The sequence below is a fragment of the Durio zibethinus genome, chromosome 16 (assembly GCF_047325235.1).
Source record: "Durio zibethinus cultivar Kanyao isolate XHJ-2024 chromosome 16, ASM4732523v1, whole genome shotgun sequence".
In the NCBI taxonomy this organism is placed as follows: domain Eukaryota; kingdom Viridiplantae; phylum Streptophyta; class Magnoliopsida; order Malvales; family Malvaceae; genus Durio; species Durio zibethinus.
In genome coordinates this window covers 24,830,803-24,857,828 of record NC_143177.1, presented here as the reverse complement: position 1 = coordinate 24,857,828, position 27,026 = coordinate 24,830,803, and the positions used below count along the sequence as shown (strand labels likewise).

The 27,026-nt window shown below is 34.2% G+C and overlaps 5 protein-coding genes, 1 long non-coding RNA gene, 1 other non-coding gene and 1 pseudogene across 9 annotated transcripts; 3 read left to right on the top strand and 5 right to left on the bottom strand.

Annotated features, from left to right (window-relative positions):
- Positions 1-54: 54 nt before the first annotated feature.
- LOC111298162 (Ankyrin repeat family protein with DHHC zinc finger domain-containing protein) lies at positions 55-6,959 on the bottom strand. Its single transcript, XM_022892886.2, has 13 exons — positions 6,273-6,959; positions 6,035-6,175; positions 5,700-5,812; positions 5,057-5,136; positions 4,536-4,699; positions 3,436-3,574; positions 3,249-3,348; positions 2,749-2,806; positions 1,780-1,857; positions 1,579-1,677; positions 916-994; positions 662-810; positions 55-466 (listed from the first exon to the last, which is right to left on the bottom strand). The coding sequence occupies exons 1-13, from the start codon at positions 6,516-6,518 to the stop codon at positions 281-283; spliced, it is 1,632 nt and encodes a 543-aa protein (XP_022748621.2). The 5' UTR covers positions 6,519-6,959; the 3' UTR covers positions 55-280.
- A 312-nt stretch (positions 6,960-7,271) lies between these two features.
- Positions 7,272-8,985, bottom strand: LOC111298770 (uncharacterized). Its single transcript, XR_002691193.2, has 3 exons — positions 8,355-8,985; positions 8,064-8,163; positions 7,272-7,976 (listed from the first exon to the last, which is right to left on the bottom strand). It is a non-coding gene; the product is annotated as an uncharacterized LOC111298770 (long non-coding RNA).
- Positions 8,986-10,442: 1,457 nt separating this feature from the next.
- On the top strand, positions 10,443-12,774 carry LOC111298161 (soluble inorganic pyrophosphatase 6, chloroplastic-like). Its single transcript, XM_022892885.2, has 6 exons — positions 10,443-10,795; positions 10,870-11,030; positions 11,583-11,683; positions 11,796-11,977; positions 12,210-12,308; positions 12,403-12,774. Exons 1-6 carry the CDS (start codon positions 10,547-10,549, stop codon positions 12,493-12,495), a joined length of 885 nt encoding a protein of 294 aa, XP_022748620.2. The 5' UTR covers positions 10,443-10,546; the 3' UTR covers positions 12,496-12,774.
- A 557-nt stretch (positions 12,775-13,331) lies between these two features.
- LOC111298160 (eugenol synthase 1-like) lies at positions 13,332-15,011 on the bottom strand. The gene is made up of 5 exons (XM_022892884.2): positions 14,652-15,011; positions 14,440-14,574; positions 13,967-14,195; positions 13,617-13,820; positions 13,332-13,528 (listed from the first exon to the last, which is right to left on the bottom strand). Exons 1-5 carry the CDS (start codon positions 14,850-14,852, stop codon positions 13,332-13,334), a joined length of 966 nt encoding a protein of 321 aa, XP_022748619.2. The 5' UTR covers positions 14,853-15,011.
- Positions 15,012-16,611: 1,600 nt separating this feature from the next.
- Positions 16,612-16,685, top strand: TRNAI-UAU (transfer RNA isoleucine (anticodon UAU)). The gene has a single exon. It is a non-coding gene; the product is annotated as a tRNA-Ile (tRNA).
- A 675-nt stretch (positions 16,686-17,360) lies between these two features.
- LOC111298159 (peptide methionine sulfoxide reductase B5-like) lies at positions 17,361-18,753 on the bottom strand. The gene is made up of 3 exons (XM_022892882.2): positions 18,293-18,753; positions 17,751-17,907; positions 17,361-17,633 (listed from the first exon to the last, which is right to left on the bottom strand). Exons 1-3 carry the CDS (start codon positions 18,676-18,678, stop codon positions 17,475-17,477), a joined length of 702 nt encoding a protein of 233 aa, XP_022748617.1. The 5' UTR covers positions 18,679-18,753; the 3' UTR covers positions 17,361-17,474.
- On the top strand, positions 18,732-19,955 carry LOC111298428 (protein RMD5 homolog pseudogene; annotated as a pseudogene).
- Positions 19,956-20,206: 251 nt separating this feature from the next.
- Positions 20,207-23,376, bottom strand: LOC111298158 (protein trichome birefringence-like 12). 3 transcript variants are annotated; one of them, XM_022892880.2, is made up of 4 exons: positions 22,714-23,369; positions 21,715-21,852; positions 21,215-21,464; positions 20,207-20,969 (listed from the first exon to the last, which is right to left on the bottom strand). In XM_022892880.2, exons 1-4 carry the CDS (start codon positions 23,256-23,258, stop codon positions 20,688-20,690), a joined length of 1,215 nt encoding a protein of 404 aa, XP_022748615.2. In that variant the 5' UTR covers positions 23,259-23,369; the 3' UTR covers positions 20,207-20,687. The 3 variants fall into 3 exon arrangements, with proteins under 3 accessions (XP_022748615.2, XP_089601767.1, XP_022748616.2); XM_089745641.1 differs by having other exon boundaries at positions 20,796-20,946; positions 22,714-23,376; XM_022892881.2 differs by having other exon boundaries at positions 20,858-20,995; positions 22,714-23,376.
- Between the last annotated feature and the right edge of the window lie 3,650 nt (positions 23,377-27,026).

Below are 27,026 nucleotides of genomic sequence, written 5' to 3'. Positions count from 1 at the left end.
TTCAAAAAATTTTTAATTAATATATCATATTAAATATTTCACTGACATTAACCCTTTAAAAAAAAATAAAAAACTTGTAATTCCCATTCCATAATAGTCCCATACATTGCTTTATCATACGAAATTTTTTGTAGTATATTTTGAATCAGACTTTCTAAATTCTGAAGTCCTCTTTCCTTTCTGGTCATAATGAGCAAAGGGTTTGTATATCAACATGACTGGGACTGGGATGTGTGAATCTACACAACAGGGAACATGACACAAGCTAACCATAGTAGCTCTAACTGGCAACTCTCTGTAACGGAGGCCAAGCAATTTCATCATCAGTGTAGCCACGAATGAGGAAATCTGCACAATTCTTTCGGCAACCATGATTATATGGGTTCCGGAAACGTCCATCATGGCCACGAAGATAGCCATAGCGAATGACATTTGATAATTCATTAGTGGTGATATTTCGAGCTATCTACATCAGAAAATAAAGACCCAAAAATTTAACAACATATTAGTTAAATCATCTCAAGTTCAAAGGGAAGCAATTTGATTTGAGTCTTAATAGAAATCAATTTTGCCATTTCACCATTCTTTAACCAGCCTTAAAATCGTCAAATAGTTCGGTGAAATGAAGGTAAAAGTAGGTAAACTTAAAATCTTCATTTACCTGGGATGCTTGTACTGTGGTCAAAGTGGTAGCAGCAATCAAAAGAAGAACATCCAATATGAGAAATGCAACAAGACCAGGATAATGAACAATCACATGATGAATCCATGTTTCACCAGCAGGCAATGCTGGTACTGCTGTCCAAATCCCTATTGAGACAATTGAGACCATTTAATAAGTTAAATATAAACTAATTTGATCTCAATCAGAAATGGTGAGGAAGAGGAGAGCCTTATTTGTCTTAGTCCACATACTTTGAACTGCAACCAATGCACCAAGGAATGAAGTCAAGGTTCCCATGCAAATGAAAACAAAGAAGTCCCATTTGTTTCTCTGCAAGTGCACAGTAAGTATAACGGGTAAGGAAGTGAAAAGAAGAAAAAAAAAAAAAACAATCAGATTGCAGTACCAGTCACCAATAGCATCCTGTTGAAATTATTCAGTAGGAGATGAATTGAAAAAAAGGGACTAAAATAGTAAGTTTCTAACAAAAATAAATGAAGAAGCAAAAGAAGGAATGGATTGTGCCAGTAATGTGAAAGCTGGCCCACTGACCACAGGATTGGCCTGGACATCCATGTTAGTCTTTCAATTCAATATCTAATGATATCACCAGATGCTCCATAGTGACATCAACATCATCCTTATACAAATGCTCTTACCGACACCAATAACTACATCTTCCAAAATGAAAACAACTACAGAGTATTCAAGAGTCAACAAAAGGCATATGATTTTGTACACTATAGGCATGAAAAATAATGAATTCACCAGCCTAGTCCTAGATGAGTTTCTGAACATATCTGCATCAGTAAGATGATAGCAATTGCAGCCACAATATATTGATCTCAAATAGACCTCCTACTCCAGATAAAAAATGGTTGTCTTCGACATTTTGCTCAAGACCAATTTCTTACCTTCCCAACACAGTTAGATATCCAAGGGCAATGATGGTCGAACTGCTCAATACAGTGATCACAGATAGGGCAGTGCTTCGAACGAACAGGTCTTATTAACTGACAACTTAGAGAAAATTTTGTCAAAATGGCATTGCAAACTGAGGAAATATTCATGTAGATATGCAATAGATGGTTACAAGAAAAGGTTCATCAGGAAACCTTGCAGGTAGGGCAAAGCTGAGACCAATTTCCTGTCCATACTGACGAATTGTTCAGATCAATATCCAGCAAGGGATCCTGCCAATTGGGAATATATTTATGGTCCAGTTCATGTAAAATAATAGAAAAACTGAAGAGCTTAAAATCCTTTTTTTTAGTTTCTCTTGCTTCCTTTTGAATCTATCCTATATTAAAAGTGAGGTACAAGGCTCACCACTTACAAATAGATCAGCGACACCTATGGCCTATTGATCAAGCTATAAAAAACTTCCAAAGTCACATCTAACATAAGAAGAAATGAAATGTGAAGGAATAAAAAAGCAGCTGGACAATCAATTCATGATTGTAGTAATCAACTAGATAGCAAGCTCTACTATTAATAACTAGCTTGGCAATCTTTTAGGTCCCTCTCAAGAGTCATACCAGACTAATTAACCAATCAAACTCTTAAGTCTCCATAGGAGCTCAATCACCTTAAGCCCACTCATGCTCCACACAAAAATTTTCTGCATCTCCAAGCTAGACCTTTTAAACAGCCTGCCCTCAAACTCTTAATTTATTGCACAAAGAAGGCTAAGCTAGAGAACTTCTAGTCTCTACTTCCACCGTCTAATTGGGTACCAGTGATTAGGAAGACACCAAATGGAATGTCCATTTCAGGCAAACAGACAATCTAAGCCTCAAATTCACCCTTCATGCTAGAAACACATACAAACATAAAACTTACATATATGACATTATGATTATGGCATGTGGGTTCTATTAGCTATAAAACTTTTACACAACAATGCTACGTGCTATACTCACCCTTCCTACAACCATGACCCAGCTCACTCAAACACTAATGCTATTTGTGTCTCCCCTTTATGAATATTGCAGTCTCCACAGGATTCACATAGTTTTCATTCATTCCTAGCCGCCGTTGAAGGTTAAAAGTTTATGACCAAGTAAAAACAAAATTGGTTATACCTCTGAATCTTCATAGCCATCCAATCTTCTAAATTTTTTAATATAACCCGGATCTTTACTGCATAGAATTGTGAAAGACAATCAAGAAAACGATATAAAAATTAAAATAAAAAATTTAACCAAGAGTAAAAAATTGTTTAAAATCAGATAATGGCTCCATTTGTTCACAAATCGTGAATGCAATAAAAAGTTCGCTGAGTAGTTTAATTTCCAAATTTGTGAAATGTTTCAATTTTTGGTCCAAAAGCAATGTACCAAGCAAAGCCACATCTAATCTTCTATCCAGTAATGCATTGTGCTCTAAGCATATAAAACCAAAAGAGAAAGATAACGATAGCTCCTAAGACTAGACTAGCCAAAAGTCTGTATAATAACATTTCATGCACGATGCTCTTAAAAATTATAACCAGTTGCCCAAGTATACAAAAAGGAAACCAGCAAATAAAACAAATATGTCAAATCAATTCAATGAATATCAATGTCAGAGCACAAAGAATTACCTACTACATCTGTAGAACATTATCAACGAACCAATACCTAGAGAAACACCAATCCATCCCCAAAGTCCAACAATGGCAGTTACCTTAGAAAGACTTGGAGCTACATGCATCTTAAAGGAGTTATTCAAGATTAATGACAAAAATAAACAAGTTCATGACTGAAAGTTTAATATCATAGTCTACTCACCAAGAAGAACCGAGTTGATGAATAGGATAATAAGAAGAATTACAAAACAAAACAATATAGGAGCATAACCAACTTTCCCCATCTTCCCACTGCAAAATTTGTCCACCAAGAATTTGCTATTGGCTCTATCTGCATTAGACTGAACAAATCAAAATAAAACAACAAAATTAAAAGGCCACAAAATCTCCATGATAGCTAAGATTAAGAGAATGTAACAACGGGATATATCACTTGGAATGGTTTGAGAATTTGATACATATACCAACTGTGCAAACCATCTCTGATAATTAATTTCTAACCAGACATTAACACTAAACCAATAATGCAACTCTAGGGCACAAAAAGCAATAAACTGCAAAACTAATACCCTCCTATATGAAAATATTCACATTTTAGAGGGTGTCATGGTGTTCTACAGGCAACAATTACGTATTACAGATGATATTCTCCCATCCTTCAAATTTGCAACCAAAGTATCAGACTCAAGCCCCATTGCACCCCACACAAACACAACCCAGAAAGGCAACACCTTATATGACTGTTTAATCGGTTTTCCAAAAATTATAAGCTAATGGGTTCGGCACCAGCGACTTATATCATCCCCCCCCCCCCCACCCCAACCAGAGGGAGGGAATACTCCATATACTTAATCAATTTAAACTTTTTTGGCTGTTTAAAACAGTAATGAAGTAATTAGGATGGACAACTCACAAACTCATGACTTAAGCGTTCAGAAACATACATAGATGAGAAGTACAAGATGATCCTTTTTCTTTTTTTAAGAAAAGATATGAAGACAGAAGAAAATAGTTCAACAAGATTTACTTATCAAAAAAAAAAGTTCAGTAAGATTTAGAAAGAGTAGAAAGCCCACAGCATGCTTAAGAATAAGATGACTGACTACATAGAGTCAGAAACACCCAGCAATAGCATTACCCCTGTTACAGTTATGCTCTCTATGAGAACATTTTCCAGACAAATACTACTGGCAGAATCCCAAGACTCATTTCCTCATAGACACCATATTTACATTTCCTGGCTTCAAAGTTTAGTTTAATTAAAGGATGTAAACAACACAACAACTACACAGAGCTACGTACAAGGAAGACAGCAATTTGCCGATGACCTTTATCATATGCAAGCTGAACAGGGGTAAATCCAGCTTTATCTTTCACCGCTAATTCCTGCTTTGTGCCTGCATGCACAAGTACAGTGCATGCCTCTGCGTTTCCTCTTATTACAGCCCAGTGCAATGGAGTGCAACCTGGCAGCATTGGATATACAATATCATCAAAAACTTAGTTGTAAGATCAAAGCAATTACTGAATAAGCTCTAGCTTGGCTCACCAAAAGTAAATTGTAATGATCACAGAGTTCAGTTTGAAAACAGAAGATTCTCACCACAATTTACAAATTTAAATCATAAAGACAATTCCATATGGATTATCACATAACCAGAATACTCTATTTTCTACCATGGCAGTATTAATCACAAACATTTCCTGGACACAGGTGTATACATTACATATTAGCTCTGAAGGTCATGAGCACATTGACCGGTACCTTCTACAAGGTTAAAAGCTTGGATGTGAGACAGTGCATATTAATTGTCACATGGTACCTTCTTTGTCTTGTTTCCCTTGAGATGCATCTCTAAATAGAAGCAATCTAATTGTATCCGAAGATCCGTTATATGCAGCCCTGTTTAACACATCATACGAATAAAAAATTCTAATTAACAAACATTTACTATCACTTTTCACAGAAAAAAGCTAATGCACAAGAAACCAAATTAAAGTACTAAATATTAAAAGCCTGGGTTAAAAAAGGGATTGGGACTGACATTGCAGGTTGGATACTGCTTGGGTATGTGAGTAACATCAACAATGTACCAAAAATCACATGTGAAAGGTTTTATTTGCCCCAAATATGCTACAACAACCAAATTCAGACCACTTCTGAAATTGCACCAAATTGTTATCCCCTCTTAGAACTAGCCCATATATTAGGGGTAAAACTCCTTTTACACACATGATCTTGGGTTCATAGACAACCAACAAGCATCATTTGGCATTCATAAAAAATACACGAACAAAGTAGAGCCAAAAAGAAAAACCTTCACAGAACCTATATTGAAAGATAGTACTAATTATTTTGGTCTATCCAAAATATGATTAATTGCCTATATTAGACTTATATGATCTCAAGCACTAAGCAAATATTATGAAGTAAGCCAACATTTAACCTATTTCATAAAAACATACCAATGAAGTGGCGACCTTCCATCATTATCAGGTGCATCATAATCAGCGTGATATTTTGCAATAATGTGATTTAAGAAAGCCGTTTGCCCATACTGAGCTGCTATATGAACTGCCTGCAGTAGACAAAAGGGGTTCCTAATATGCACTGTTACAGAAGTACTTACTATAGAATGCATGAAGATGAAAATAGGTTGATTGAGCTCTAAAATTAAGTGCAGTAATAAGTATTGAAGCTAAATAAGTCGGCAAAATATTGAAACTTTTAGAGGCCCATAAATGGTTACGCCATAACAAGACTCAACAGACAATGCAAGATAAAAGGGAAAATAGTCTACCCGATACCCACTGACATCAGCAGCTTCGACCCGAGCTCCATTTAGCAAGAGCACATCTGCCACTGCAGTCGAACCCCTAACTGCAGCCCAATGCAAAGCAGTTTGCTTGTTTTTGTCAATTGCATTCACATCTCCACCATGCTTCAATTATATTAAACCAAAAAAAAAAAAAAAATTTATTAAATCTCAACAAAAACCAACCAGAAAGCTATAAAAACATAAAAATTTTCCAATTTACCTCGATAATGTATTGGGCAATATCTGACAAGTTGTTGAAAGCAGCCCACTGAAGGGCGTAATAGCCGTTACTGTCAGGTGTTATAAGAGAGGCACCATCTTCTTCGACGAATTTTCTCAGTTTGTGAAAATCTCCATAAGCAGAGGCCGAGAAGACATCAACTACAGCAATTTGTTGAGTAGGGTTTTGTTGTTGGGTTTTGGGTTCTGATTCTAATGATACCACCTCGATCTCTGAAGAAGCCATGTACGAGAAATCTGAACTGATTTCAATCGAAAGATTTTAGGGGTTTACGGTTTATTACTCCAGCTGCTATTTCGCCGAATCTCTTCGATGATGATGAACTGTTTCTGCTTCTTTTCTCACTTTTTCTTTTTCTTTTCCTTTTTGTTAAAATTTTTTTTAACAAATCTTGACTGTCTCTTTATTTTGGATAATTCTCTATTTTTTTTCCTTTCCTTCTTACAGATGATTCTGTTCGTTGAATTGTCAAGTAGTCTTTGCATTTAATGAGATCATCAAGCAATAATAGAACAAACCACCTCAGTTGGTAATTAGTATGGTCTTTCACATACTTGCTCGCGGATGAACCATTGACTTAGTGATATCGAAATCGACACTAACGCCGACGGTCTCCTCGGGTACAATTCAATAGCATCGGAGGGGTGTAATAAAATTCGATCGAATTTTAATTTTTAAATTTAAATTAATTTTAAAATAAATATTAAATTATTTAAATTTATTTGATTAAATTTATTTAATAAAATAAATTTAATTTTTATATTTAATTTTAATTTCAATAAATTTAAATTTAAACTCAAATTAATATATATTTTATATATAAACATAAAATAATAATTTTTATTTAAATCAAATTTCAAATATTCAAATTTAATTCATTTGATAAATCAAACTTAAGCAATTCAACTTAATAATTATTAAATTAAATTCAAATTTTATCTAAATCAAACTTAAATAATTTATTAGTATTAACATGTCAACATCAATTCTCATCTCCGAACCAAAACAAAATGAAAAATACTTATTATATTTTATTTTTCTTAACATTTGATCACTTGCAGCCATTAAATTAATAAGTAAAATCAATCAATGTGAAACGGATCCACAGATTTAATATTACAGATTCATGTAATCATGAGTCACGCCCATCGAAACATAGCAAAGAATGGAGTCATACAAGTAAAACAGTTAGATTAGTGACTAAAATTCAGATGTAATGAAATAAAAAGTTGCACATAAACAAAGTAGATCTCAGCAGTCAGCGGGATGAAGTCATGTTTGATCTACAAATGAGATACCCAAATCTCAAATTAAAAATTTTTTAAGATATGTTATGATATATATATATATATAGATATTTAAATTTAAATTTATAAAATATTTTTTATGAGATAAATTCATAAAATTTTTTATGAATATTTGACAATAACTAGCGTGCAGATCTCCACAACAATACAACGAGAAATCTAAAACCCAGAATCAGCATCCATTTTTTGTTTCAAGCAACATTGGAGAACATGACAAAACAAAGAAAGTTTGATTTAAACAGAAGAACGTGACATAATGCCATGTACCAAAAATTGAGATAGTACATTATTAACGAACCAATAGCTAGAGAAACAGGGATCCATACCCACTCCCCAAAGTCCAACAATGGTGCAGTTACCTCAGCAAGACTTGGATCTACATGCATCTTAAAGGAATTGGTCATGATTAATGAATAAAATAAACATTTTCATTACCAAAAGTCTAATATCAGAGCCTACTCACCTGCAAGAACAGAGTTGAATTAAAACAAGGGAGCATAACCAACAAACCCTATCTTTCCACCAAGTGTTTGTGATTGGCATTTGGCTCAATCTGTGTTAGACTGAACAGAATCAAAACAAAACAACAAAATTAACAGGCCACAAAATCTCCATGACCGCTAAAAGATTAAGAGAATGTAACAAAAGGGGAAGTAAATTGGAATGGTTTGGGAATTAACAGACATCAAACTGTACCAATAATGGTGATTAACAGATAATCGTTTGGATTAAGAAAATAACAAAGAATTTTTACCCACAATTGTTTGGATTCAACTCTGAACTGACTAACCGACAATCAAGATCATCCACAGCACCAGGTAAATTTACACAACACAAAAAAAAAAAAAAAAACAGTAAATAAAGAAAATCCAGACCGGAAAATAAAACCAATTTCACAAAATCTTTGTCAAAATTATAAAATCTAAAGAAAGTTTACAGAAAAATTCGAGAATCTTTGTAAAATTATAAAAAAAAAATCTAACGAAAAACCCCAATTGATGTTTAGTAAACAAGAAAATTAGGGTTTCTTGAAGATAAGAAACAAAGACTGAATAAAAATATTCAAGAAGAAACATGTTTTATTTTGCAACAATAAAGAAAGTTGGGATTCGAAAAGGGAAAAACATGGCATTTACAAGCAAAATTGTCGTAAACCCAAATTTCAAAAAGAAATTGGAATTTCAAGAAAGGTTTTTAGTCAAGAATTAATGAAATTAGCGAAGAGATCTTCGCAAGAAAAGAAACCCACAGAAAAATCAATGAGAAAAGGAAAGAGGGAGGGAAAGCTAAACGCGGGAAAAAGTGACCGTTAAATGAGGGATGGTCACTTGGGGTGTATCCACGCGTCGCAAATCTGAGGCTCCTATCTCTGTCATCTATCAGCAACGGGTGATGATCAGATGGGAGATGAAATCGCATATGGACTGGTCTATATATGGAGTTCTGAAAACCCTAATTTTTGGTCAGTAGATTTATGTTATAACACGTGTCGTAAATATATTGCTTATGATTTGGGCTGCGTTACTTCAAAAGGAGGCCCACTGGGCCCAAAATAACAGCAAAAGTTTAGGCTGCAATGGGCTTCTTAGGTCCAGTTTTTTTCTTTGCAGAAAACATTTTAAAGTTTAATTCATTAATTTATTTTTTATTATTATTTTCAATAATTTTGAAATTAATGAAAATTACTAAATTTTTTTAAAATAAAAAATATTTTATGAATTTATTCTATTTCATATAAATTAATTCTATTATTAATTTTGTAATAATAACTTTTTAACCAGGAATTATCTTTATTGTTACTTTTTTTTAGTAAAAACATTTTGTTTATTAACAAAATAAATTTTCCTCTTACAACAATAAAAAAAAAACTAAAATATGCATTATTAGTAATAAAATTTTCTAAAGATTTTACACATCAACTACATGGATGAAAGAAAAATTATTGCAATTTAATTTGAATAGAAACAAATGTTATGTTGTGAAGAAATATATGATAAAAAAATAAACAAGTTTTTTATATATACATTTAAAATTGTTAGAGATTGAATTTTAATATTTTTATAAATAAATTCTATACAATTGGTTATTCTATATAATATAATAATCAAATTTTTTTTATTTTATTATATAATATAATAAATTCTATACAATTGGTTATTCTATACAAATAAAATAGATTAATTTATGTTCAAAACACAAAATAGCTTACAAATCTCTTTTCAAAATATTGAAAATTTTCATTTTTTTGGTTATTATTAAATTTAATTAATCAAAAGTGACTCTTAACTAAATATTACAATATGGTTTCTCTTGAAATAAATAAATATTATTTTACTTAATAACAATATGAATTATTAGGCCATTGAAAGACAAAAAAAATGGTATTATCAATATTAAGCAACCATCAACTATAATTAAAATTAACTATTTCATTTTTTTTTTCCTTCCCCCAACAAACCACAATAATATAAAAGTTTTGGGATAGTGAAAATTTTAAATTTTATATTTAAAAATTGATTCAATTGATTCATATAAATATTTTCAAGATGTGATATTTAATAAATTTAAAATTCATATCTTACATTTATATATTTTTTTAATATTTAAACTACAATCTTTTATTAAAAAATTTAACATTTAAAAACAAAAACAAAATAATTTTTAATATTAATAAATATATATTTAAAAAATATGATCCAGAATAAAATTTAAAATTTTTATGATTAGTGTACAAGATAATTTTTTATAATTTATTTAAAATTAAAAATTCTTAAAGAAGTTTCAAAAACAAAAGTTAAAAAAAAAAAAAAAAGGACAAGAAAAGGAATGAAAAAATTAGAAAAAGGAAAAAAGAATATACGAAAGCATTCAAAGGGTAGGCCAATAAAATCAAACCACCAAACACTCCTTCGCTGATTGAGATTCCACCACACAAACAAATCAACCATGGCAGCAGCAGCCAGAGTGATAGCCGTCGCCAGCAATTCAACCGCCGCCACTACCTGCTTGCTCCTCAGAACGCCTTTTGCTTCGAAACGCGACAGCAACGCTCTTAGCTTCAACAACGGCAGACGATTGTCCAAAAGATTATTTTCTTGCAATGCCATTTATAACCCTCAGGTTCAGATCAAACAACAAGGCCAATCCGAAACCCTTGACTACAGGGTCTTCTTCGAAGACACCTCGGGCAAAAAGGTAATTTCCTTAACCTTATTTTCAAAATCTTTGGAATTTATTTTGATGGTAATTGAGATTTGGTGATTGCCCAGATTTCTCCTTGGCATGATGTGCCATTGCGCTTGGGAGATGGTGTTTTTAGCTTTATTGTTGAAATACCCAAAGAGTCAAGTGCAAAAATGGAGGTTGCTACCGATGAGGCATTCACTCCCATTAAGCAGGATACAAAGAAGGGCAAGCTTCGATATTACCCGTGAGATTTTCTGATTTTGATTATGTTTAGCTTTGATCACTTTTTTTTTATTTTCAGCAGTGATTTGTGCTAGGGTGTTTAAATTTTCTAACAATTGGGCAATTAGATTTTGCATTTCACTGTGATTTCTTTTTCTTGGAAATGCCATATTTTAACCATAGAAGCTTGTCTTCATTTGGGAATGAACCAAGTTCCTAGCTCATTGTAAGTGACTGAAAATAACTTAGTTACCTTCAAGTATACATAAATAGCCAGAGAAACTTGTCTGCCAAATAGCAGAGTGGTTGAGTAGCTTCAAATTACAGCAAGTGATTTTAGGAGTTTAAGGCACATCACGCGGCTTCAGATGATGCTCGATCCAAAGTTCATGGGGGAGAACCATGAATACAGCACTTAGTATATACGAAGTTACACAGAATTAATGCACATTTTATGTAGGATTCTTATTTTTGGATTTGACTTGGTTTCAGCTTCTTGCTATTGCGAGTTTTCATTGTCTAGTGTGTCTCTTAGAGGCTTCATTTCTGATTAATGCCATTTGTTGTCCCTCAGCTATAATATAAACTGGAATTATGGATTGCTTCCACAAACATGGGAAGACCCATCTTTTGCTAAGTCTGAAGTTGAAGGAGCATTTGGTGATAATGACCCTGGTAATTCCATTGCTTGTTTCAGTATTTGACATTTATGAGAAAGCTTTTTCTTCTTTTTGTTGTGCAAAATAGTTTTTGAAATCTTGATGTTTTTGCTTCTTTCAACTTGTAGTTGATGTTGTTGAGATTGGTGAAAGCCGGAGAAAGATTGGTGACATTCTGAAGGTTAAGCCCTTGGCTGCTTTAGCCATGATTGATGATCGGGAACTTGACTGGAAAATAGTTGCCATCTCATTAGATGATCCAAGGGCTTCACTTGTTAATGATATTGATGATGTTGAGAAGCATTTCCCGGTAATTCTCTCTATACTTTGCCGGTATTTGAGTTCATCAATCAATTGATCATGTCAACAGCAAGAATTATAAGTTATATTGTTGACATTGCTAGCTTATTTTGCTATGAGTACCAGCATTAAAGACATTACTTTTACTTGTTCTGAAATTGAACTATTTTAACTAGTCTTAAGGATGGTTATCTCACTTACAATTGCCAAAATTTTGAGCATTCATCTGGTGATATTTTCAGGGGACTCTGACCTCAATCAGGGATTGGTTTAGAGACTACAAGATCCCTGATGGAAAACCAGCCAACAAGTTTGGTCTTGGCAACAAGGCGGCAAACAAGGTAAGTATTGATTTTGCCCTCTTCCTTACTTCCAAAATGCCTCTCTGCTTTCTCCTGCTTCTGCTCTCTTAAGTTTTACCTGTATGATAAACAGGATTATGCTCTTAAGGTCATTACCGAGACTAACGAGTCTTGGGCCAAACTTGTCAAAAGATCAATCCCCGCTGGAGAGCTTTCACTTGTATAAATGCTACCAGGAGCATTACAGCGGCCATGCTTTCAATTTCGGACACTCATCCGAGTTTTTCCCCTGTTGCAAGCAGGTCTTGGTAATTATATAAGTTGATTCCGCGATGCTTTTCTTTCTGCTTATCGTTTGCTTATCGTTTGAGTAAATTAGAAAACTCTTTTTAATTGGGACAGCAGTTCATATTCCTATGATGTTCTGATGTGGATAAATAGGAAAAGACTTCTGTTTGTACGAAGAATAATTATTGTCAATAAGGAACTGAATTTTGCTGCCAAATTTCACTTGTACAGGGAAATGATGAAAACTCTGTTAATTGCTCGTACTTAATGACATTTCCATTTAAATGAATCAGAAAAATCTCTTGAGAACTTGATTACTGTAACTTTCTGATAACTCTGTTAACTGAATCGACGGCCAGCTGATTATATACAGGGAGAGCAGGACGTTGCTTTAGGGGAAAAGGAACCTACGGAAACAATATGTTATAATATTTCTATCATCATTTATATTCTGCATAGAATATTTCCATCATTATTTATATTCTGCATAGCCATGGGAATCATAACCAGCCATCGAACTATGTTATAAAGGAGTATTTGTATGAGATTGATACTATATATTTATCACAATAAAATTCAGTTATTTATTTTCAGCAGGATCTATACTATTCTCCTGCTCCTCTATACGGCCGGTATAACTGGGGATAGTCATCATATTTGAATTCAACACTCTACTAACAGAGTCCATGATAACAGTGTAAGCAATTAAACTGGGGATCACTACTAGAAAATATTTGAGAACTAGGGAGCTGAAACGATAGAAAGTGATCTCATTCAAAATGCAGCAAGAGCAGGCTTCAGCGGATCGACGATGAAAATATCAAGAAGTTGATCAATGGTGGTGTAGTTATGATTCGGATATAAACTGGAAGCCTCAAGGTCATTCTCCCCAAGCTCATAGTTCAGAAGATCACCCTTTACGAACAAGCTATGAAGGATGGAAGCTCGTACATTAACCGGAAATGGCAAAGCTGCAAAAAAGTGAAACTTTTAATTAATGCCAATTTGATAATCAATGTAAGTAAACAAAAGCAATGAAGCAAAAGCCTTCAAACTTACTCTCTGACAGTTTCACTAGTTCTCCCTCTGTTACATGAGTCCTCTTGAAACTCCTACCTGTTTTCTTCTCCCACAAAGAAATCAATTCAATCTGGGACAAAATATTCTTTGGCATCTGATAAATTACTACTTGGTTACATGTTCTTGGGTCATTTGCTACTTTGATTGTGTATTCTGCGATATCTTCTTCGTAATTGAACAGTGCTGAATGCGACAATAGAAATCAATTTAAAGTTATATATATATATATATATATATAGAGAGAGAGAGAGAGAGAGAGAGAGAGAGAGAGTAATACTATTTAAAGTTTGGCAAAAGATTGATTAAATGAAATGTTGATTCTTACGTACCCTTGGCTTCACCTGATCCATAGACAATAATATCTTCATGTTCTTCATGTGGACGAAGCAAGTAGTTCAGAAAGTAGGCACCGAAGCAATTTGCAGATACGAAGGTGTAAGGGATCCCAACTGCTTCCACTGCCCTTCTAATCTTTCGCTTTTTGTCTAAACAAGCTTCGAAAGGAGGCAGAAAATTCAATCTGTCCTCTTCAACCCCGAATTCCGATGGCAGGAACCTCTATTTTATATATATAGCAAATATATAAATCAATATCATTTTGATCATTTCATCTGCAGAATTGTCTAATTTGACAATAAATAACAACTGATGTTACGTAAAGTTTGTTAGGTTAAATTTATCTTTTGGGAGTGACAACAGACTTTATCATATGATCAAATGACAAAGAATATGACAATAAATGCCAAAATTTAAAGAGCTAAAGTGCTATTAACTAATTTAATTAAGACGACAATGTTTTCACCTTGATGTTACCAGCAACTTTAATGGCTTCAATTATATGTATCTGATCAGGAACCTGGGGGAATGGTAGTAATGAGATCACTACATCTACTTGACGAAGTACGGCCACAATCTTATCATGTTCGACCAACTCTCCCTGTTCGAACATCAACAATAATTACTAGTAACTTTTTATGAAGAATTTAATTTCATGCATGCCTGTAAGCACATTACCTGGATGATGGTAGCGCCAATTGATTCGAACTCCTTGTGTAATTTTATCTTGTCTGGATCAGATTGTGGAGTGACAGGGCGGGTATAAACGAAAGTTTTATGTCCTAACTTGACGCTGGCCTTCACCATATATTTTCCTATGTACCCAGTTCCCCCAAATATGAGGATTCTACTCGCTTCGGCACCCTCACTGGCTTCCATTATTCCTATCTCTTGTTTTGCCTCTATCACAATTCACATCCTTTTGATTAAATTTGTCTTGCAAATTAATGGAAAAGGTGTTATATAGTCAGAGACGGGAATAGAACAAAGCAATGCGCCAGAAAATTTTGTTGAAAAAATGGGCCATTTTTTCATGTTTATTTGTACAACAAGGACATTAGAAAAAACAATGATAAAAACATGATAAAATCTGTTAAAAGTCTCTTCGAGCTACCCAAACACAATCTGGCCATTTGTGGATATTATTGAATGAACGGAATTGGACGGTTCTTCAGTGTGTGGCCCGTAACTTAGAGCAGGCACTAGGCAGGCTAAAGTCCATACATTTGTCATGTAACTCAGACCTGTTTCAAGCTATGGTTGGGGAAGGCTTTCGAATTTTATGATAGTCAGAGACTGACAGAAAAGGCGTGCGGGCTCTCGACCTCTATCATTTGGGACCAACGCTGAAGAGCCACGTGAAAAACATTTCAACAATCCTGTTCTGCTTCCGAGCCAAGAAGGCGAACAAAGACCAGACCCAAACACTCGCTAGTTTTGGGTGTGATATTGAATTATTGATATTCTTTACCTTTTACCCTTTTTTTTTTAAATATGTATGAACTCTAAATCTATAAAAATATGAAATCATTCAACAGACGGTAAAGAATTATAAATGACAAGTGAGAAGTGAGGACTCGGTTGATCAGCAGAAGAGTCTCTTCTTTCTGCAACTTTGGGTTCAAGCAATGGTGTGGTATTTGATCTGTCAACTTCAATAACTCTTGCTTCACTATCTTCATGGAATCTATCCACACCACGAAGAAATATTCCTGCCAGCCACAACAAGAAATAGTAATTTTAGTGGAGAAAAAATTTATCACTAAAAATATAAATAATTCCATCACTATTATATTGGTCACAATATTTATTAAGTTACCACATTTTTTTCGTGATAAAAATATTAATACTAAAAATATTCAAATATATGATTAAAATAAATTGTCACAACAACGCAAACTTAATAGCCATGAATTAACACTTTTTGAAATTCACAACCAGAACTTTTCCAAGTGTACGTATAACCTAATAATAATTGCCTCAACTACCCATAAAGTATGATTCATTTTTTTTTTGTTTGTTTCTGTCGAAAGATAAGAAAAAACATGCAATACCTTTAAACCATATCCCAGCTGCTGGAAACAGAATTTGATGTTGACAGTCCTGCAAAATCTCTATAAAGTTAAGTTTTCAATACTACAAGCTTCTCATGTAGGTGAAAAGCTAGCAGCAGCAGAGAACTGGGGCCAACACAAATTCTGAAATTATAGAAAAGAAAGACAGTTGCAAGTAATGTGTTGTATCTGCTCTTCTGATATGTGTTCTAGAAAAGAGAGAAACGACATAGTTTAAAGATAAAAACATAAAAAGTACATGGTCCCTGATTGAACATATGCATAACCCTTCAAGCTTCACTTCATCGTCTCAACTTTAATTTTGCACTTTCTCAAATAGCTTTCCAAGTGAAGCTTCCGACAACTACGTACGTACAATCTTCTCCTATTTTCAGAGTGCCTTTTTTAACTCTAGGTTTGGAAGTCACGTGGTAACTGGTAAGCGTGCGACGGCCGACGGGGCTTCAGAAACTTTTTGGGCCTTTAATAAACACAAGAGAGAATCAATGGGCCAACTTTTAGAGGCCCATTTTATTTTTTTTTATTATACGCTTTTTTGTTTAGAGGAGCGAGAAAAAAGCCGAGGTCCCGTAGCTCAGTTGGTTAGAGCGTTGGTCTTATGAGCCGAAGGTGGCGAGTTCGAGCCTCGCCGGGACCACTTGTTGTTTTTCCTCGTTTTCCAATGAAAAGATGTATTAATTCCGATGATATTTTTCTTGCTCTTTAAGCTTACTGATCCACAGTAAAGCTTGAAATGATAGTGTCTGATATGACAAGGGCAAAGTCTTCATTTTTGTTTTCCAATGAATAGATGTATTAATTCCATTGATATTTTCTTGATTTTGAAGTTTAATGATCCAGGGTTAAGCTTGAAATGATAGTGTCTGATATGACAAAGAGAGCTATCAGAGGCATATATATGGTTATGGCAAAGATTGTTGTCTCTATTTCTTTTCCCACCTTCAAACAGAAGGGAAATTACTTGTATTGTTTGCTTGGCCATTTATTGCCTTGAAAACTAGCTTTACCTTTTTCATGGCTACCAAGGACTGAAAAATGGCTTCTCTACAGATCTTCATTTTGTCAAAGCAATAAAAATCTCCAACTGTATAGCATGAATGAAAATGACTATAGAGTCATTACTCCTTTGATGTATATATTCAATAAATATACATGGGCCATGCGGCTTCCAAAAACTGTATAGGAACTCTATACCGTACACTTTGCATTATTTTTTGGTAGCAGTTTCTCCTGCTTCTTTGGATAATGAGATACTCCGTATGCAACTCCACAAAGAAACTCCAAACATTGTGCATACATTGCAAGAAAAAAATGAAGATCAAATACAATAGAACCTTAAGTAGAATTTGATCCAGAAGTTACATCAGTTCTTGTTAGCATAATATCACATTATGGCCATGTTCTATACAGATATGTACTAACATATTTACTCCGAAGCATTTGCAGGAACAAACTTGAGTGATATGCTATTGACACAATGACGTTCATCCGTGGGCGTTGGAAACCCTTCACCCTTAAATACATGGCCCAAATGCCCACCACAAGCTGCACAAGTGATTTCAGTCCTCATCCCATCTGGGTCCGGCTGGTTAACATGACACTCTTCATTAGTAAATATCTACTTGAAACATATACCAATTCAACTGATACAGAACACTGGAATAGAAGAAAACAAGTGGAGCAAAAGAGGAAGGAAGCTTACATTGCGATTTATGGCTCCAGGGAGACCCTCAAAGAAAGCTGGCCAACCACAACCAGAATTAAATTTTGTAGTAGACATGTAGAGAGGAGTCCCACATCCTGCACAGTTATAGACTCCCTCACCAAAGAACTTGTCATATTCTCCAGTGCCTGGATACCTATAAAGTATCAAAACATTGCCAACAATTACTAAGGGATATGTATTAAGTCGTATGATTCAGTCAAAATTATACTCAGCAATTAAGCACAATGCAAATCTCACTTGTCAGAAGGATGACATTGGTTAGATTAAAACGAAACCCACAACGAAAAAGACAGAATCTTTGCAAATAGATCGATCAAAAACAATAAACACTGAAATCCAAAATTGTTAAGACTCAAAATAAATTCTCCAAAAATGGAGATTCTCAATGACTAACCTTTTTCTTTTCCAATTCCATATCTTTATCAGATTACAAACTTATTTGCTGGTCCTAAAAATTTATACAATTTGACAGAAATATAAGGTTCTAATCAACACTACCACTAACTTAGCAAACTTACTCAGTGCCCTTTTGTCTCAAAATTTGAAACTGCTCAGGGGAGAGAATAGCACGCCACTCTTCCTCGGATTTCTGGACCGACCCAGAAGCAGCCATGGCCACAACAACACTACCACGAAACCTACGCTTGCTCTGGTGAAGGAAGCTACCGAACCCAGATGAAGAAATGGGGCAAGTAATAGCCCTTGGCGAAGAAAAAGGAAATCTCAAGCGGGTTTTACAAGTAAGAACAGAATTAGAAGCAGTTTCCAAAGAAGAGTTGAGAAATCTAGAGAAAGAGGCGGGTTTTGAGGCGGGTTTTGCAGCGGTGGCACTGGCGGTGATTAGGAGTAGAGCTGTGGTAGAGGAAGAAGAAAAAGGTGTCGTTTTGAGGACGTTAAGGCCCATTTGAGAGAGAAAGTTCGAGTTTTTCTGTCTCCAAGCAAAGGGAGTGATACCGAATGCGAAAAATCTTCGTTGATAGCCAAAAACTTAAAACGACACGTCGTGCAAGTAATAACGGAGAGATATGTCAGTTTTATTCGATGAAAATTTAATCTTTTATCGAAATAAAAATAAAAATAAATATTACGAGTATGGGATAAAAATAAAAATAATTTTAAATTTTTATTAAATATAAAATTGAAATAAATAATATTTAATTTGTTCCGTATTTATATTATATATATATATTTATATATATTTAATATATAAAATTTTTATTAAATAATATAAATTATTATTTTAAATTAATTAAAATAATATATTTTATTAAAAATATATATTAATATATATTTATAAAAAATTACTTAAATATATAAGATAAAAATTTAAAAAAATTAATTTTAAATTTTAAATTTTTTATTAAAAGCTATTAGTATAAAGATTAATCATATCCATTAAATATCAATAAAAATAAAAATTAATTTAAAATATTTATTGAATATGATATGAAGATGAAGATGATATAAAAATTTAAGGATAAAAATAAAGAATGATTTATCTTACTCATATCTTATCAATTGACGCATCTAACCATGGATAGAATAATGGAAGTTGATTAAGGGTCTTTGAAGAAAATAAAAATTCCACACTAGTGTTTGTTTGTTACCCGAATTTTTGCACGTGTGCTTCTCTTCACTTCCATTCTCATGTCCCAAAGCGAGCCAAAGACTCGCGCGCTCTCTTTTCGCTCTGCATATGAATGAGTTTCAGAAGCTTTTGGTTTGCATCATAGGGGTAGGAAAGCTTGACAGCTGCCCGCATGCTGGGTAAATGGCTCCAACACATTGGAAGGAATTCAGTGAGGAGCTCACACAACAATTTTGCATTCTTGTGGGACAGTCCTATCAGAGTCCATTGAGTGTGGCCATAGCTACTTGTGAAGGGTTGCCTACACTGCTGAAGCTGGCTAATGTAATGGCTGCAAAGACAGGAGTGGCAAGCAATGAAACAGTTATCAGTAGCAGTGGAGTTGGGGAATAAATTTCAGTTTCACTTGGTATTTGTGTCCTATGAATAGAGATCGAGGCAGCGAAGAGAATCCACCAATGCTGATGCTTTGTCTGCATGTCCCATGCAAGCAATCGATCATGAAGCTGTCAAAAAGCAGCAATCAGACGTTTAAATGTCCTTACTGACCAACAGAGGTTTCGGCTGCAAAGTGCAGGCAACTTTATTTCTGAGGTCTAATGGGATTCTAGAGCTAAGTGTTAGGCTGCTTCTGTTGTAGTCATTAAATTTGTGATTTTTAAAACATTTTTTCAAGAGAAAATTGTATTTATATATGTATAGAAAGAAATTCTTTATACGTTCATTGTTTATCCTTTGAAGGTTTAATCATTTACATAAAACCAAGTAATGGAGGACCAGGCAAGCTAGAGAAATAAACCTTGTAATATTGAAAAGGAAAGGAAAAAAATGGACAACATGACTATCAAATAAATGGATATACAACATTCCACTATCCAAGATTTTGATATTTGACTGTGACTGAAGAAAGGAAATTTTCAATTAAACTAGTAGTCTATTACAATTTACAAGTTCTTTAGCAATCTAAGTTATCTTGTTCATCATAATATATAAATATATATATATATATATATCTTGTGAAAATCCCCAACATTCTCTTCAAACCAGGACACATCACTGAAGAAGACGTCATCTGTTAGTGATTCGCTGTTGTAATTGACAAAATCCGTTAGTTAGACAACCCCCCACCCCCCAAGACCGAAAAAAAGGGAAGTGGGAAAGGCCCATAAGAAGAGATCTTAGAGGACAGAAGGGTTGAGGCATTCGCTTGTATTCTGTATTCACATTTTCACATATTGGCATACTTAGTGAATACAGAGGGCGCTGCTTCGCATTATCCAAGGTGAATATTGAAACAATTTGATAAGATTCAGTTCAACATTTGATCACCATGTCTCCAAGATATTATGGATTAGTTGTGCCAGTATATTAACCCATGTATCAGGGACACCAGGTAGGCACCAGTGCATGCAGTCCTGGCCCCACGTCAACACAGCATCCTTCTTTCCCAACCAAATTGCTGGATGGGCATCTGCTCTGAACTCACTTAAACGAGTCAGATCAAGCAATTGAATATCTGTGCCTTGCAGTGCCTCTTTGATTAGATGGTTAAGTGTCCTTGCTTCTTTATTCACTCCATTGTTGCTGGGATCAAACCACAAGTCAAGCTGCCAAGGCATTAGTATCAAATCCTCTGCAAAATATTGCAGTGCACATTCCAAATATGGTTTAAAATTCAGAAAGATATTTCTTTAAACTAAACTAAATTTGGATTTGAATTGCTACAAAAGGTGTGTAAATGAAATTAAAAAAAACAAGTTGGAAATATTGCAGGAGTCAATTAAATGGAGTATTAGACAAGACCAAACTTGACATTGCAATTGAAGAGCGGTTAAAAATTATCAACTGATACCTGGTGTTCTTCAAGGGGTCTGTCAAACAAGCAACTGCCATTTTCGTTCCACTCGCCACCATAAAAATGTCTTGGTGATTGCAATCGCCAAAACTTGAGAGTGTTCTTAGGAACTTCCTTTTGAATGTAGTGGACCATATTTTCAAGAACAACTTGAAGGCCATCCGATAATCCCAGTGGGGGACTTATTGGTTGCCCTTGCTGATAGAAGACAAGAGGTGTCTCTTTCGGGAATTTATCATAGCCCCACCTAATAAAGACCAAACTAAGCATTACTACAAGATGTTTCAAAAAGGAATTGCCCAAGATAATTGCCTTACATATGCATGAGTGAGAGTATGTTGACATGTATGTGTGTGTGTTAAGACACTCTACCTTTAAATAAATGAAACATCTCAAAAATTACACTAAGTACATATGAAGTCAGAAAATAATAACAAAAGGAGATCGATTAATTGACCAGCATCTTCTATAAATTAGCAAAAAGAAAAGAAGATTACCAATGGCCAGTGTTAAAAACAAGAACATCATAAAAGTCCCTGACGTTGATCCATTCATCAGCAGGAATATCAACATCCACTCGGTATATTCCTTTTAGTCCATCCTGATCAGAAACCGCAGATTGTTTTGGCTTCCACCTGTTATAGTCAAGCACAAGCATGTGAAACATAAAACTAAGACAGAAATCAAGATGTCTAGAATTTCCATGGAAGGCAAATGAAACATCATAAAGCAGAAGAAATATGTATTACCTACAACGACTGATGCCAAAAATAAGAAAACAGTTACAAGTCATTGCATTGAAAAAAAAAACATGTAAAAACATGCAAGTCAAGAAGCTAGGTTGCTTATCAAAACACCACCTCAAGGTGGTCAGTAGTCTGATGAGGACTGCATTATCAACTCCGATACAACATTCCAATTCAGATCTCTAGAGTTCCGTGGTCAAGCTATATTTCTTGGTCTTAAAAATTATAGGACAACAAGGAAGATTAAATACCAGAGGGAATTTGGCAAGCGGTTTATACTCAGAACAGAGCTATCTCTATGGAAACTCATAAAGTCATAGCAACCATAATGCAAACCCATATTCTAAAACAAATCCAGAGAATTCAAAAATGTAATCTGTCACTCACTCATCACAACATAGAAATCACCCCCCTGCAGTATAATCCATGATCCATGGTCTAGAATAGTATAACATCACTAGGATGGGAAAAAAATAATTCCAAGAAACCACTAGATCAAAAAATTAAGGTTAAGATCACTGAAATGAAGGCCCTACAGGAAGTGCCTGCATTTTACAAGTTTCCTCTAATAGATTGATCCAAATATGGCCTTCTCATTGCTTAACACAGTTTCAGCAACTTCCCTTTTTCTAATCTAATTTTGTCAAATTTCAAGCATCACAAGATAACAAATAAAACACACAATTATCTCAATTGCATTTTCGATCAATCAAAAAATCAAAACTATCAATGAAACCAGAAAAAATTTACTTGTATCTGGCAAGCAAAACAGCCCTATGATAGGCAACCGTGACATTGTACTTGGGAAAATAAGCCCCTCTCCAAGCACCCTTTTTCTTCCACTTTTTAGCACTTACGTCAGCCACTCTAAGAATGCACAAAAAAGACACCAAAAAATTTTCATTCAGAGAATCCCCAACAAAGCCAATATTCCTATTCCTCATCAAACTCAAGAAACCCTTGGGATCAATTCTCTCCAAGCTGCAATCTTTGGGTACCCATTTCCAGGAATTGATGATTCCCATGTTGTCCCTCTTGTTCTTAATACAATTCCAGGCGTTTCGATGAAATGGGCAGGTTTCATCGTAGAAAGGCCTGGGTTTGGTGGAGCCTAAGACCCAATTGCCAATGAAAATGTTGCAATAAGAAGATGGTAAAGTAAGGAACTTCTTAGCGGGCGATGAAGAGGAGTGGTTGTTGGTATAAAGAGGAAGGAAAGTGGAATAGAGGAAGAGGAAGACGAGAGAGAGAAAGATGATAGATGGGAAGATTGAAGAATAAAGCTTAGTAGGCATTTGGGAAGACCAACACCTATGACAACAGATTTTTCCACTTTGCACTTGAAGTAATGTTCTTCTGTTTCTGTCCTGGTTACGGTTGTCTAGTAGCTCATCCCAGATCTACAACTACCAAGTTTTTATAACTAGCAGCAATGGGTTTCACCATCAAAATGAACCGTCCATGGGTCAAGTTGCTGTTTTGCTTATCAGACCAACTTGCTCATATTTGGGCTTCTTCACCTAGGCTCAATGGCCATTGTATTGGAGATCAGGCCGACAAGGGCTCAATATTTCGATTGATTACATATATAAAAAAAAAAAAAAAAAGTGTGGCCCAAGACAATTTTGTGCTTCCAAAGCGCTAAAGTTTGTGACTGCGGACAAAATCTTATTGTATTTCAATTTGTACTTGTATAGTTATATTAAATGAAAAAAGTACATTTCTTTCGTCCAATTTCTAAATCATTTAGTTGAAATTATGACATGTATTTATCTTTTTTGTATATTTCTTTCATTATTTCATGTTATTATTTTCAATAAAGAAAGCTAAAGCTGAAAAATAAAAATAAAAAATCTTAAATATTAAAATTTGAATCAAAATTGATAAAATACATTTTTTTTAAAAATGATTATATCAATCGAATTATATTTCAAGTTTAATTTTCTATCGTTTAATAAACATATTTTCTGTCAAACAAAACATAGTACTAAGTATTACTGAGTAAATTATATGAAATCAACTTTGTTTGTAGTTAGTAAATAGTGGTAGTAACTTTTTTTTACTACATACCATAAAAGAGGGAGTAAATGCAAAGATAATTTAACCATGCATAAAATCAACAAAGGTTTCCAATACAAAGTGCCATGCATGTTTTAATTTAAACATTAGAATAGTTGGCATAAATTACAAGCCTATAAAATCTGATCTCGTTCAATAAATTCCTTGCACATCAGGATTCAGGAATATATCATGATCAGATTTTATTACATTATTTATGTACAAATACCAAACTGAAGTAGATCAATTTTAGGATCATAGGTTTGTAAAAGCTGTAATATGGGACAACCTCATGCATGGCAAGACATATCAAGCAACAAATCTTACAACAAGCCACTAATTAGACGAGAATTGGCAGGCCCTCAATCACTTAACCCAAACCAGATCCCCAGCAGAGAAGAAATGGCACAACAGAGATTTGCTTTGCTTTTCTGTGGGGTTAAGAAGGGCGGCGGTAGCAGAGTCCATGTGGCAAGCAACAGTAGCATCTACTCTGTCCTTAGTGTTCTCACCAACCATTGAGACCTTGAAAACTCTGGTCTCACTTGAATCCTCATCATAGTGGCAGAAGAAAACAGCGTAAGGATAAGGCATGGGGTGGCAGGCTACTTTACTGACAGATTTAATCTCTTTAGGAGTTTCCACATTTTTGAAGTGTATCTTTCATGGCTTTGGCCAGGGAAGAATCTGGAGGGATCGAAAAGGTTTGGAGGATTTCTGCAAGTTTTGATGATGAGAAAGGGCTTGGGCAAGAAAGGAGATGTAGCAGGGTCTTTGTTAGGGAAGAAGACTGGTACCATTTTTCCTGCTTGGAAACTGTTGTGTAGCTCATCAACAGTGAACGATAAGCCTCCCTTAGAGTTCTCCATGTTATCATGAGAATGATCACGAAGGGAGTACTTCTCTACTAGAGCTTGAAGAGAACTCTTTCCTAGTGAACCAATGTTCAATGTTTTGTGGAAGTCGGAAATCGAAAATTTCCCTTCAAAGGTCATTTGGGTTGGCCACTGCAGCAGGCTTCACATCCCTGCCTCCAACAACTCCATGGCCACACTGCACCTAAAAATTAATGTTTACATCAATCTATTTAACTCGATCGGATTTAGTGAATCTTATGTACGTGTATATAATATGTTCTTTAAATATATATACGTGATACCGATATCTTTAAATTTTTTAAAATATTATTCGTACGTTAAAGTATCGAACTTTCGATACAAATACTTCAAAAAAAAAAAATTAAGAATCAGAGTAACATAAAATATCAATTAAATAATTAAATGAATCAGCTGCGAAGTGTTGTGAGAAAAGAGAGAAAGCTGGGTAGCTAACCACTAACAGCAAAAGATAGGAGAAAAGGAGGCACTGAGTGAATCGGGCCATCACTAATAATTTACTCTCCAGATTCGTTGCTTTCTTTGAACAGACTGTAATGCTAGGCTACAAATTCGTGTATATATATAAGGAGAAAAAGAGTAGGAGAATTACAATAATGGCCATTGCATGGCCATGCAGGAGATGAAAAATACAAAAAAGGGGTCGTTTTCGTTTTTTTTTTTATTATATCATTACATCATATTTTATCAAATTTTAATGAAGAGGGAACTGTTAATTGAGAAGACTATTCTTTTTGTAATTTTTCTTTGGGATAATTTGTAATTTTATTGTCTCATCAGCAGTGAATTCACTCCTGAACTGTACAATAATTATATGTATTTCAAAATTATATTATAAATTTTTTTTTTTTTTAGATCTCATCTCTCATATAATGTTTTGTTAACCTCATCAAATGCAATATTGTATAATCTCCACAATCGAAAATAAACTATATCTTTGATCTGTTTCACAATCTACTCGCCTGCACATTCTGTACTTTCTGTAATTGATTGAAATTAAATTGAAAAATAATTAAGACTACACTTTCTGTTGCACATAATTGAGAAATATTGGAGTAAACGTGGCAAAACTTTTAGCCTTATAGAGCAAACTCTCACCAAACACTGAATATCATGTGAATCTTGTCTTTATCGACAGACCAAAACAAATTATTGCGAGATTGGTCTGTCCCATTTTTCTTGTCTGTTTCCCAAAAAATTAAAAAACAATGGCCCTTCAGCTTTATTAGCAGTAACCTCTTTAGGAGAGAACATGGAATAGCTGAGAAAGCTACATAAAGTGTTTCTATGATTGTCTCATTCCAAAAATTTTTAAGTGGAAATGTTAATCAAATTCAGAAATATTTTTAAATTTTATCTGTCCAAATCAAATTGCAAATGCATTCGATTTTCTCGGATTCCTTCAAATGTCCAAGGGCCCTGATATTTTGATTTAATTTTATATTTAAGCCCATCAATTTAGGCTTTTTAAATGGCATGGGCTCTAGAAAGACCCGCATTGTGGTGACTAGCGACCCAACTTTTCTTGTTCATTGCTTTAATTTATTATTATTATTATTCTATAAAAGCTTAGTCCCTTGAAAGTTTATAAATATTAAAGCAGCCAGCCATTCCTTTTACAGGAGGCATTCGTCACTTGAGCAATGGCTTCAATGATTCAAATGAGTGAAAAGAAAATATTTAAATATCATTTATTTATCTTTTTTTAGAAAAGCAAGTGAAGGAAAATGGCATTACTTTTTATTGTGGGGTGTGAATGTTGCCAACAATTAATCACATATTCCATATATATATATATATATATGTATATATGAAGACTTTTCTGAGTTCTTAGTTTTTACTCCCTTCTTGTATTGGCTACTAATAATCCCCTTTTAACTGATTCAAAAGGGAAAAGGGTAATTTTCCAAGTACTTGGGTGACTTTTCTTTGAGCCCAGTCCAAGTTATTTCTATTTGCTAAAAGATTGGGCTTGATGGTTTCAATTGTTCTTTCAATGGTTTGATTGGGCTTGAAAAATCAACTAGTAGAGGGCCACAGGCTGATTCACTAATGTCATATATTTTGATGATTGAATCAGGTTGTTGTCAAAAGACCTCAGGGATAAAA